This window comes from Callorhinus ursinus, unplaced genomic scaffold, assembly GCF_003265705.2.
Source record: "Callorhinus ursinus isolate GAN/ISIS: 27379988/994484 unplaced genomic scaffold, GSC_fseal_2.0 scaffold5, whole genome shotgun sequence".
Classification (NCBI taxonomy): domain Eukaryota; kingdom Metazoa; phylum Chordata; class Mammalia; order Carnivora; family Otariidae; genus Callorhinus; species Callorhinus ursinus.
This window is the reverse complement of record NW_027397067.1, coordinates 52,926,048-52,939,092: the sequence shown is the minus strand read 5'-3', so window position 1 is coordinate 52,939,092 and position 13,045 is coordinate 52,926,048. Positions and strand designations below refer to the sequence as shown.

The following is a 13,045-nucleotide window of genomic DNA, read 5'->3' as shown; positions in this document are numbered from 1 at the left end:
AAGGACACTTTGGCATATAAGATAGAACTCTTATCGCTACCTGAAAAACAATACATAAATTTCTGACTGGACTCCATTTCCTAGCTAAATTGCAACTTGATTAAAATTCCAACCAAGTCCAGAATTTTACTACCCTTGTAGTAATTTACTACCCTAATGGCTATGATAGACCACCTTTAGCACACTTCAAAAATTGAACATCTTCATTGTACTTAAAAGTACAGGGTGCTGCACTTTTCAAGCAATATCTGTTGAATATTTTGTGATACACGGTATAACAATATTTTGGATGGGCTTATTTAGCTTTAGGGAGTGATACAATTTTTATGTGGTACTTTTCACCTGTTCTTTTTGTTCTCATCTTAAATTTGGTACTTCAGACAATCATCTGATAGGGTTAGGTCTAGTATTCTCCCCTCCTATCTGTTGGTGAAGGGAGTAGGGCACAGAGAGGATGTAATTTTCTCTACCAAGGTCAAAATTGCATTTGGATCTCTGTTTTCCTGAGTTCTGGTTCCTAATGTCTGAAGTAGATGACTTTCTATGTAGGTAACCAATGAATGATTATATTCCATTTCTTTAGCTGAATGACCTAAACAAAGGTAAAGCCATTATATTAACTACAGGTATTGGTGTTTGGATAATGTCTTTCATTTGAGTAGTGCACATATATAAAGATTTATTAAAATGATTATATATATATGTACCTACATGTCCACTACACGTGGAGTATCCTTGGATCTTGTTTGTGCTTCCTTTCATCCACCATCTTGGACTGTTCTAGTTGGTAAATTTTTACTCATGATAGCTCACATTCTTTGATCACTAATTACACAGTAGATATTGTGTTGAAATTCTCACCTTTGTCAAGCCTGCTGAATTCTCTCAATCCTGAGATATTACCTCTTTTTATAGATAATGATACTGAGGCAGAGTTTTGCCATCTTGCCCACAATCATATAATAGTAAATGAGCCAAAATCCTAACCTCAGCTGTGCTAACCATTGTGCTATTTGGAAGGCCACTATATTCTCAACATAGTTCTTATTTCCTGCCTTTGGCTCCTGTTCCAAGTCTCCTATTCTGCACTTGATGCAGTTGAATTTCACCCTATGCTAATTCTCCTAACTTAGTAAGGGCAATCTTGGCTTAACCCCATTCCGATGGGTTTTACACAGATTTCTACACTGGATCTTCTTTTAACAGTAGAGCTGGTTTTCTGTGTCATCACACAAATAGTTCAGTTGTAAGTATGAAACATTGAGTCCTGAAACCTCTGAATCTTTTATTTATTTTAGGTTGAAACCTAAGCTTCTAATGAGCTGTGTGTAACTTAGACCACACTACAAAAAATGTAATTTTAAATTTTAGGTCATAGTTTTCAACAGTCCCTAGCCTAATGGGATTGTTGCAGTAGTACATATTAGAAATGCATGATTTTGGTAACATAAAGCTTAAAAACTTTAGTTAGGGATACATAAGCCATTGCAAGTTTTGAGAAGGAAGGTTAAACAGCAGTATTTGTAGTTGTTAGAGAAGCCTAAAAATATTTAAACAATTAAAAAAACTCATATTAAGTTACACAGTTTAGTACTTCCCATGTGAGAAATTGCTAACAGTCTAATTTTGAATGTCTTTTGGAACAACCTGTCCCATGAGTTTCTGTTAAAATTTTAGCATACACTGAGTGGAGAAGCTCTAGGGTTTTCAGGGGTCTGGCTTGATGCTCTTTGATACTTATGACTCCAGTCTGAAGACTAACCCTAGTGGGGGTCAGCATCTGTTACATTCTGAGTGGAAATGCTGAATAGAGATGCCCAATAAAGGGCAGTTGGACACTAAGCAGTCAGATTTTCATGGTGTGCTCAGGCAGCCTGTACCCACCCAACAGCCCTGATGATTATGAAGAAATAATAGAAAAGGATGCATCTGTATGGGTCTGAGGTCTTCTCTACTTCACCGATTGCTTCCCTTTCTCTAATATTTAATTGCTGTATATAGAATTACATTTTCACAGTTGAGTTTAACAAAGGCTGGTTTTTCTCTGCTTTTAATTTAAGGTTTTAATTCTTCTGCTGTTTATATGATTGGCCATTCTGAGCTATTCGGTTAACGGATGGTTCTTGTCACCTAGACTTTGGTGGGAAGATAAACAAAACTCACTCTCTCGGCGTGCCAAAGCCCCGGGAGGGCTGGAACACCAAAGGAAGAGAGGGTGACTGGGGATCTTTGGCTTCTTAGTTTTTCATCTCTTCCACCCAGTTTGTCAGTTGTATTGATTGATTGTAACTCCCTTTCCCATGACCGTTACATCTTAGTGTTGAGCCTCTTGGTGGTTTTCCTTACCCCCACTCTCTTCCTTCTTTCAGGAAACCTAATTTCCTGAAAGTATGCACTCCCCCGCTCACTCTGTATATATGAAAGAGTAATCGCATTACTATCTCATTGCCTGCCTGTGTACCATTGCTTTTAGTAGACCAGGATCCTGAAGTGCAGGAACCTTGCTTTCTCCTCCGTGCCTTTTAGCTCCCCAGCATGATGCTTGGCCTCCTGGCACTTCTGTCTGTTGAAATCAGGGGACAAACCAGGTACCATCTTGGTCATGTTGCTTTCATGCTCAAGAATCTATGAAGACCTCTCCCTGCTAGTCAGACCAAGCCTTAAGCTTGAAACTAACTTCATTTTTATTAATTATTACTTAAATACTTGTACAAAGTACAAGTAATTTATAATTTAACTTCTTTGTTTGAAATGAAGTAAAATAAGAAGTGAAATTTTCCACCTACAGCAATCTACACCTAAGTAACCATCCCCTGATTCTAATCTCCGGCTCATTCAAGCCACTCTTCACGGGTCCATCACGTGCCATGTGAATTTTCTGTTGTGTGATTGTGAATGGAGTCACCCTGGCCACGGCTCTACTCTTCCCATTGTCTCTCTCAAACCTGCTCACCTGAGGTTCCAACTTCCATGACCTGTATTACCTACCACACTTCAATACTTATGTTCTCTATTATAATTGTTTTCAGGTGTTGGACTATTCTTCCAATGAGATTTGCAGTCCTTTCCAGCCACCATGGCTTTTCTTTCTAAAGATATTTACAGGGCATGTGCAAGCGATCTCATACTAAGCATTCAAATGAGTTTTTAAATATAAAGGAATTGAGTTTTTAAATGGCTCTTATGTTAGTTCACTTGGGAAGCATGGAAACTCCACCATGTATCCGGCACTGTGTTAGAAACAAAGAATTTACAGACTGAAAGGAAAAAAAAAAAAAACAAAAAACTAATGGCGGAACAGAAATGGGTCTGTCTTTTCTATCTCTACCACACACGGCACATGCCTTTAACGTCTACTGTGCTATGTTGCAGTGTTTGTGAGTGCCTCGTGGCCCCCTCCCTTTGGCTTTTGCCCCTCCAGGACAGGGAATGGGTATTATAATTTTATGTTCTCAGGGCCTGGTACAATACCTGGCAAGTGCTCCATTTTTGGAGAATGCTTGGAATGAACTGTTGAACTGAACTAAGTATAATTTGAAAAATGTTATAATGGAGCCTGTATGGATACCACGCAAGGGCAGGAGAGGGCACCTACCCTACTTTGTTTCTTGGCCAGGGTGAGCTCCCCTCACCAAATGACAGCCCCATCAGATTGTATTTGGACACAGTCTCACTTGAACAGTAATTTTACTTAAACCAATATTGGCAGTGCTCGCTTGGATTACATTTTTGAGGAGGCACTGTAATTTAGAGGCATGTAAGTTGGCTAAACCATGGTCTTATTTCTGAACAAGGCCTTAAAGTACAGATTTTTATAGAGACCCATGTTTAGCAAACTTTGGTATTCCTGTTTTCTTAAGCCGTATAGGGTTTTCTAAAGTTCACCAGTCTGTTGAATGATCCTCTTGGTGTTTTAAAACTCATTTATTGATAAAATTAACATAAAGGTTTTCCCAGATCATTAATACAATGGCTATTTCTGGGAAGCAGGCCTGATGTACCGTTCAGGTAAATAAGAGTATATCTGTATCGGGGCACCTGGGTGGCTCAGTCGTTAAGTGTCTGCCTTCGGCTCAGGTCATGATCCCAGGGTCCTGGGATCGAGCCCCGCATCGGGCTCCCTGCTCCGCGGGAAGCCTGCTTCTCCCTCTCCCACTCCCCCCGCTTGTGTTCCCTCTCTCGCTGCGTCTCTCTCTGTCAAATAAATAAATAAATAAATAAAAAGTATATCTGTATCTTTACCTGTTTTGAATATTTATAATGAGAATGTTTCACTTTTCTAAAAAGGAATTAATAAGGTTGATGTGAATCTGAATTGCTTAAGTATGACCAGTTGAAGAAATTTCTGGGAGTGTGGATACAGGCTGAAGGGAAAAGCCTAGAACTATGAGGCTCCACAGTGGTTTTCTCCAAAGCAGAAGAGTGAGTTCTAGGAGAAGTAGTCGAACAGGACAGGGAGCTGTGGATGGGGCTGGAGATGGTGAGAAAAGGTTTCTGAGAAGCATGTCAAGGAGCAGATTGTCAGGGTAGGTGGTTTGTGCGGTTGCTTTAAAAAGCTTTCAGTTCAAAGGTGTTGGTGATTAGATGAGTTGTGTCTGTTGAGGCTGCTGAGTGCTGTGGGCCGCCTGCACTGGTTTTTATGTTGTGGTGGAGTCACTGAGACCAGGAAGGTCAGCGGAGCTTTGGATGATGTTACGACTTGGTGCCAGTCAAAGCTTTTGTTTAAATGCTCTGTGAATAAGAAATATTTAGGGATTTTTCCCCTAATGACTTGAATGAACGGAAAGCACCCTTGAACGTATGGAAACAAAGAATACTGGACAAGAGATGGCCAAACAGTTGGGTATTTTGAGGCTAAGGTAGATTCAACATTATAAGGGGTATAATTTCATGTACATAATTTTTCAGGATTTCCAATTCTGAAAAACTTGGGGATGGAGTACTATTCCTTGATTCATTCTTGCCAGTTGGAATCAAAAGAATTTGTTTCAGAACATTATATTATAGCGTTATTTTCTGTAAATTTAAGCAAGTCACGGTGTCATTGAAATAACTTGTTTTACTTTTAATACATAAATGCATTACAATTACAAAAGATTCATATGATTCAGAAATAGATAATTTTTAACCTATTTCAAAATTCCACCACCCCTTTCCCAAATTAACTTCTCTAAGCTCCTTCATGAGCGCACATGCGGTTTTCTTGTACCATACTCTCTATATCCTGCAACTTGCCTTTTTCACTTAATGATAGATCTTAGAGCGTATTCTCAGCCATTGCTCATAATTCACCTCGTGCTTTTTCATGTCTGAAGTAGTCTACAATTTGAATGCGTCAGATATTCTACTTAAATTTGAAGACAAATAATCGAGCTTTCTTTTAGCAGGATTTACGCCTGAAGAAGTCCTAAGGGACTTGACAGAGAATGATAGGTATTTCAGAAATTCACATTCTATGAACTGGTATTAGGGCCATGGAATGAAATGAAGAAAGAAATTAGGGCTCTGCAAGTAGCGGTCAAGATTAGCAGAGGATCTTGTAACATTATTTCCAAATGCTTATTGCTATAACTTTTAGGCCAAAGAGCTTACTGGTGTAACTCGTGTTTTAAAGAAAACTCAGACTTTGTAGATAACAGCTGATCTATAAAGTGTACAGTCCTCTTTTCTTAATATAAATGCTTTGTTCTCTTCCCCCCTTAGTTCTGTTTTATCTTTGGAATGTTTATCATTTCTTGGAGAATAATTCGGCTAGTAGGAAGGGCTGCTTGCTTTTCTAAAAAGGCAAGAAAACCAACAATTTGTGGACATGATGGTCATGTGTTTTGACCATGATTAAGAAGCTACTGACCAGCTATAGACCACCATTTCATTACAATATAGGTTACAGCATTTAAGATTACAAATGCACATTTTATGGGGTGATAAACTGTTCTTCTTTACCCACCATCCTCCCCAAAAGAGCAGTAGTGTAATTTGACTATGGACTTTCACCCATACATAGTTGGTTTTCCAATTGTAAGTTTGGTAACATTTCACAGATTGAGTTAGCTGCTTCATGGTGGCCATTTAATGCATGAAGACCTGTGAGACCCCAAACTGAAAGGTGAAGAATTGCCGTTTCCTTTTTATAGATCCAGAACCTTGTCATTATTTAAAATATAATCTATTTCAACAAAACTTTTTATTTTCTCAATTTTCAAAATATTCAGTGATTCCATGTTTTGGTTCTATTTTATGTTCCATTATCTCTTTGCTTACAGGAAGAGTCCATCTTAAGCCTTTTTCTGAATCATTAAAGGACCAAATACAGTAATGGCATTCAGAGGCTTATTAAATGAATAAAAGTGTTGCCATGGAGTTTTCATAGAGCTTTATGTATTCTTAATTGCCATCAATTAAATCTGTTATAAGTAATATGTACTATAATCTGTTAAAAATCTGAGCTTTTAATCCTCCTTTTTCTTTCCTGTACTTGAAGAGTAGAGTGTATATATTTAGAAATACATATATTTAGAGTATATATATATATATAGAAATATATATTTCTATATAGAAATATAAAATATATAGAGAGTGTGTGTGTATATATATATATATATATAGAGAGAGAGAGAGAGAGAGAGAGAAATATTTTCACCTGTGCAAGCCAATCCCTCTGGTCCAGATGTTACTGGCCTACCAGGGAATCTGACCTCTATATATATATAGAGAGAGAGAGTGTATATATATATATATATATAGAAATATAGAAAATATATTTTCACCTGTGCAAGCCAATTCTCTCTGGTCCAGATGTTACTGGCCTACCAGGGAATCTGACCTAGGATACTTAGCCTATAAATTCATTCTTCTTTTTACACTTTGTTGTAAAAATACATATTTCTAATCTCCAGTTGATTTGCATATGCCAGTACAAATCTTCTCAACAGCCTTGTAAAGTCAGTGATGTCCCTGTTTTATACAGAAGGAAATAGACACTCAGAGGCCTATTGTTGTCCTGAGTCACAGAGCTGCTAAAAACGGAGCTGGGATTCAAACCCAGACCTAGCAGACCTAAAAAGCACTTCTTTTTCACAAACTGCAACTAGTGATACTCTGTTAGTGCATTATAGAGAAAATATTACAGATTTAGAAGGCAATCGGTTTGGGGGCCTCTCAGAATCAGCTCAGCCACTATTAGCTGTGTGACTTTCTCTTAAATTCAGGTTCCTTTTTTGCAAAATAAGGATACCACCGCCCACCTCGTAGGATTATTATAAAGACTAAATGGAAATGCATGTAAAGCCTTTGGCACATTGTAGGTTTGCAAACTAGTGACCTACACTACCCCTCCAAGTTAAGACACCTTCTGCTGAAAGTAAATGCCAGCACTGACCAGCATTAAACAGGATTTTAATTTACTGTCCTGAAACAGAAGATACTGATTAGAATATTCCCATTGTGTTTTTCACTATAGGTTTTTTGAAGAGCAGAACAGATTTCAATCTCAGCAGCAATGAGATTTGTAGTGGGCGTGTTTGCTTTTTCTTTTTAATCCTTTGTTTTCATCTCATTTGTAGTTGCAAAATTTTCTGAAGGGTCTTATGCTGCTTAAGGCCTAGGCTGGAATGCTGTCAGCCTATTGATGTGGTGAGCTGTTTGTTGGAAGAGGTAGGAGTGATTTAGAATGTGATGGCATTAGCAAACAAATGAGTTGAACGCATATTTCTTTGACTACTAGAATTTCGATGGAGCTAACTGGTAAATTTGTGAGTGTTATTTGCAAAACAAGTAAATTTCTTTGACTGAAATGTTCTTTTTTTCTTTAAAATTGTTTTTAGGATGCAGAATAGAAAACTGTGATTCTTGCTTTAGCAAAGACTTTTGTACCAAGTGCAAAGTAGGCTTTTATTTGCATAGAGGCCGCTGCTTTGATGAATGTCCAGATGGTTTTGCACCATTAGATGAAACCATGGAATGTGTGGGTGAGTAGTTTTTCATGTAACTTTCAAACTTTTATTTTAACACCTGTTTCTTGAAAAATAATGCATGCTGGATATATTCAACTTAAAAACAAATTGGTTCTCTTGTTAATTAGAACTGAAAATTATTTAAGTTCTTTGCTGACTTGCTGAATTTTGGGGGCATCAGGACATCGGTAGTCTACTAAATCTTGCTACAAATTTGCTAGTTGTGTGTTGCCTAGTTCAACTATTTAAGTGCTGGTATGGCTTTATCATCTGTAACACATAACCTTTTTTACCTTAAATTATTAATAACTGTTAGAGAAAAGCATTTTGTGTAAAAGAACAAAATTTACAAGCAGTACCATGTGGTTAACTGTTCTGTCACTTTTGTTATGTAGCTTAATTATGGTGCTTCTTGTTTAGCCATTTAAAAAATTGGAAAGAAATTTTTTGTGCCAAATTGATTTTGTTGATGATTGCATGTTGCAAAGGTATATTAAAACAATGTTTTACTGAATTTATCTAGAATGCATAACTTAATATACATGTGTACACTGCTCATGAATAATTAGGAATATACATTTTATAAATTTTATACTTTTGTAGTGTTTGAAAAACACTTTGATATTTTTATACAACTGATGAAAAGGTAAAGATCTATAGTACCTACATTTTGATGAATACCTAATCCAATGAATCTAATCTCCAGGTGTAATGGCATTGTCCCCACCCCCAAATTTTATTTAACATATTATACATCTGATATGATCTATAACAGAATTACATATTATAAACGAGACTTTCCAGCACCTTAGAATGGAGACTTAAAAAAAAGTAAGGACTTCTTTTCTGCAGAAATATTGTTGAGTCTGTAATTATATATTTGAAGGTTTGCAGAGAACACCTTTAAATGACAGGTTTTTGAAGAAATGTGTACTTATGTTCCTGTTTCTGTGTGGGTTTGTACATTCATACAGGTGACATTCTATTAAAAAAGTCACTATAACAGAATATTCAGAATGTTGAATTTGCTTTTGAGAGGCAAGATCCACCCCCATTATAAATATTAAGTGGAAACTCTTAAAAATCCTTAAATATAAAAAATTACAAATAGAGTCCTACACACTTCCGTGAATAAAAATCTTAAACAACTTTGAAAAATCTCAGAGTAACCACGATGCCTGCTGAGATCAGAAATGCTAAAATACTGTGTGTGGACTCCAGGCCCGGGTCCTTATCTGCTAGGGCATTTTAATAGTGAATTTGGTGAGGTTTAACTTTGCATATTTTTATCCTTTTATTATCTACCTCAGGGGTTTGGAGGATAGCTGACATTTCTACCATATGAATTTACAAAAGGAGATGCTAAAAGCTTTTACATATAAACAAACATTTTCAAATATCTGACTGTATCTAATTATAGTGAGATAGAGCACCAATTTAGGAAATGAGTACATACAGTGGTTTTTAGGTACCTATTGAAAGAATTGAGATAACCAGAAAATGCAAAATAAGCTCCCTATCCTTTTCACTAAGTACTGACTTCCGAAATAAAACTAACATACTTGTGAGTTACTATGGGGGCATTCAGAATTAACACGTAAAAGTATGTCTTCTGTCATTGTTTGAAAAGAGGATCTTTTTCTGTAGGTTTTAGTTGTTGAATCTTTTAAAGAGTATATATTTCAGTGTCTTTAGAATGGACCAATAGCAGTCCTTCAAAAAATGAACTAAGACAAATACAAAGTAATAGTTTTTAAATTACTTATGTGGTAGTTGCTTATTGTAGATGAAAGTAACTCTATGGTTCAAAGAATTGAAGCATCCAAAAAGAGAATACAGGTCTTTGTGGGCTGTACAACTTAATTTATCTGAAGGGGGGTGTGGGGAAATACAGCTATATAAATTTGATGGCAGCGGGGCAAATGGAGACCAAGTTATCTGTGTTGTTTTTTTTTTTTCTTTATTAGAAGGATGTGAAGTTGGTCATTGGAGTGAATGGGGAACTTGTAGCAGAAATAATCGCACATGTGGATTTAAATGGGGTCTGGAAACCAGAACACGGCAAATTGTTAAAAAGCCAGCAAAGGATACGATACCATGTCCAACCATCGCCGAATCCAGGAGATGTAAGATGGCCATGAGGCATTGTCCAGGAGGTGAGTTTAGAGAATTCCTGTCCTGCATGGGCTGTGTGCTTTCTGAATTCTCCTCCCCCTAGAGCATCTATCCACAAAGGAAACCTAGTAATAACATCAGTGACAGGGTAAAATTTCACACTGTACTCACTTTAGAGACAACTGCTTAAATTGTGAAGAATATAAAGTGAGTATTTCATTTTCATGATGCCTTGAAAATGATTTAGAAGAGTGCATGACAAATGAGCTTTCTAAAATGAGATTTCTAGAAGAGAGAGAGAGAGAGAGAGAGAGAGAGAGAGAGAGAGAGAGAGAGAGTGTGTGTGTGTGTGTGTGTGTGTGTGTATGTGTGTGTGTTGCTGATGTACCATAAAAGCGGGTTCTTAGGAAATCAGGCCTTTGCAGATGTTGCTGTGAGGGAAGCGGCCAACTTTCAGTAGAGAAGAGTTTAGATTAGAAAGGTTTATGAAATCTGTAAAATCATCTGCATCGTTACTAGTTGAAGATGACAACTTAAAATAAACTTGCCCAAACACTGGGAGGAATAAATGTTGTCTTAATGTTACCACAATTAGCCGGTTCCCTTTGTTTTGATAATAATTTGTAGAAAACAGCTACTGGTATGTGTGTGTTTATTCATGTCTTTGTAGTAATTGTGCTGATTTGCAGTAATTATTCTGTAATAACAGGATTCGGCCTATTTACAAATTAGGAGAAGCGAACATAGCTCAGGTGCTGGAGGAAGCCAAGTCAGGATGGGGAAATGCAGTTTTTAGCATTGTTGCTGTGGTTCTGAAAGCATCATCGCTTCTCATTTTAACACTAATGGATGCTATGTTGCCAGAGATGAAGTGGGGATTTTTCTAGTGCGCAAAATAGAAAAAGCAAAAAAGAAAGTGGTGTTTGGAAAATTGCCCTTGAAAATAATCAAAACGTTTGTTTGCCTTCATTCTCACTGTTGGTGCATAGCTTTCCAGCTCTGTGGCTGTAGCCCAGAAAGAGAATATATATCTGCTTAAATGGATTTATATTCCTATCGGCCTTCCACATAGGGATGTCTGTGATCCATGGAGGAAGACAAAGCTTTTAAGACTTGAAGACTCCGGTCGGCCTTTGAGAACTATTAGATCCAGATTCAGAAGCTACCATGAGGAAGGCAGCTTTCCCTCTTGAATTAGTTTTGCTTTTCTTTGCTGGGTCTTTGAAACAAAGTTTTTTTGGGTCTGCTTTTCACTAACAAGGATGGTTTTGTTCAGTTAAACTGAGTATTTTTCAGTCAAAATAAAAGAAAATATTTTCTTACAAAACTAATAAGCCACTTCTTGGATAGCTGAGAGCATTTAACCTGCAACCTTGTGCCTAAAAACAAACCTGATGTATGCAGGTATTGGAAATAAAGACTTTCTTTGTTGTATATTGTTTATGTAACTACCCCCCACCATTCCTCTTCCAGCAATGTGGTCCCCCAATTGTGGTTTACGTTAATAGCAAAAATTAACCCGAAAATGCTCCTATAACAAACATGCTTATGTGTAACAAGAACCAGCACGTTCCCCTCCCCTCCAAAATTATTTTGACCTAGCCCCAGTCTTGCTGGAGAATTTTGTAGATAACAGCGACGTTGTTAACCTCTAATCTTTATTGCATTTTTATATATTTTTTGCTTCCAGCAACAGTATACTGTCTTCATAGAAGACATAACCTGATACTGTCAACGTTGAAATTATGTCAAAACAAATGTTTGTGTGTCATCTGCTAATATCTTTTTTGACAAGTGAACCAGCAATGAACTCTGATTTAGCTCATATTTAGGTTGTACCAAATATTATTTACTAGGAGAGAGCAGCTATCACTCTAATCTCTGTATCTACATTTTCGGTTGAATAAATTAAATATTTATATAACCTTTAAAGTTAGTAGGTTTAAAAAGGGGAGTTAGAATTTGTTGACTGGTTTATGTTTTGTAAAAAGAAAACGAAAATAGAATTGTTGATAGAAATGGAAAGTTACTCTCCAATAAAAACTTCTGTTTACAAATGTAGGAAAGGAAAAGTAGAAAATTAATTTTGGAACTTGAGCACCAATTGATAAAATTGGCATAACTTCCAGTGGAGTATCCCACCTTGCCTCAGGTGAGAGAGGGAAAAGTTCCTTTCTTCCATAGGTCATGGTGATTAATGGAAGAATGGAGAAGAAAACCACCTTATCCCATTTTACATCTTGACTTGATTTCAGTGATCTGCTTTGACAAACCATGCAAAAATGTAGTCGTAATCAGGTTGGGAATACAGGCATTTTTCAGATCTTTTCAACATATGTATGGATTTCTCTCCTGTTGGAGCCAATCTTAACCTGATTGCACACAAATGCAGCCTTAACCTCCTTCACACTAAAGCACTAGCACATTAAAATCAGCTGCTTTTGATTACTGGAAGGCATGAGTTAGAGGTCAGCGAAATGGAATAGTCACTAAGTGTATAAGATATTACACTGAAATCTATTAAAAACAAGACAATAAATGGCTATAAGATAAAAAAACAGTATTTTAGCTTATTTTTTTCTTAATTATTGCCTGCTTATTTGCTTTTTCAAAAAAATATCTTAAGTCATGGATTGATTTACACTTGAAATTACTCAGTGTTCATTCCCAAACTTTTCTTCTTGATTAGTTATCTTTTTATTTCTGATGACCTACTTGCAGAGTTTTTTGGGGGCTTTTCTGACACTCATTCTGGTCTGGCGATCACGAGATCTGGGTCTCTGCACCCTGTCAACTCATTAATTCTGTGACCCTTGGCAAGTCACTTAACCTCTCTTGGCCTCTATTTCCTCATTTTGTAAATTGAGGGTATTACGGGGGATGTATTTCTAAGATCCAGTCCAATTCTAAAATCCAATGATTCTAAGACAAATTGCCAAAAGATACTGGCAAGTTTTGTGGTTGTCACATAAGCCCGA

General features: G+C 36.8%; 1 protein-coding gene across 5 annotated transcripts in view; it reads left to right on the top strand.

Moving 5' to 3' along the window:
- Positions 1 to 13,045, top strand: part of RSPO2 (R-spondin 2) — a 151,964-nt gene that overhangs the window by 93,067 nt on the left and 45,852 nt on the right. For all 5 annotated transcript variants that reach the window (XM_073893099.1, XM_073893100.1, XM_073893102.1 and 2 more), the window contains 2 exons: positions 7,824 to 7,967; positions 9,920 to 10,108. In XM_073893099.1, the coding sequence (XP_073749200.1) occupies positions 7,824 to 7,967; positions 9,920 to 10,108 (333 nt within the window). The remainder of the gene's footprint in view (positions 1 to 7,823; positions 7,968 to 9,919; positions 10,109 to 13,045) is intronic.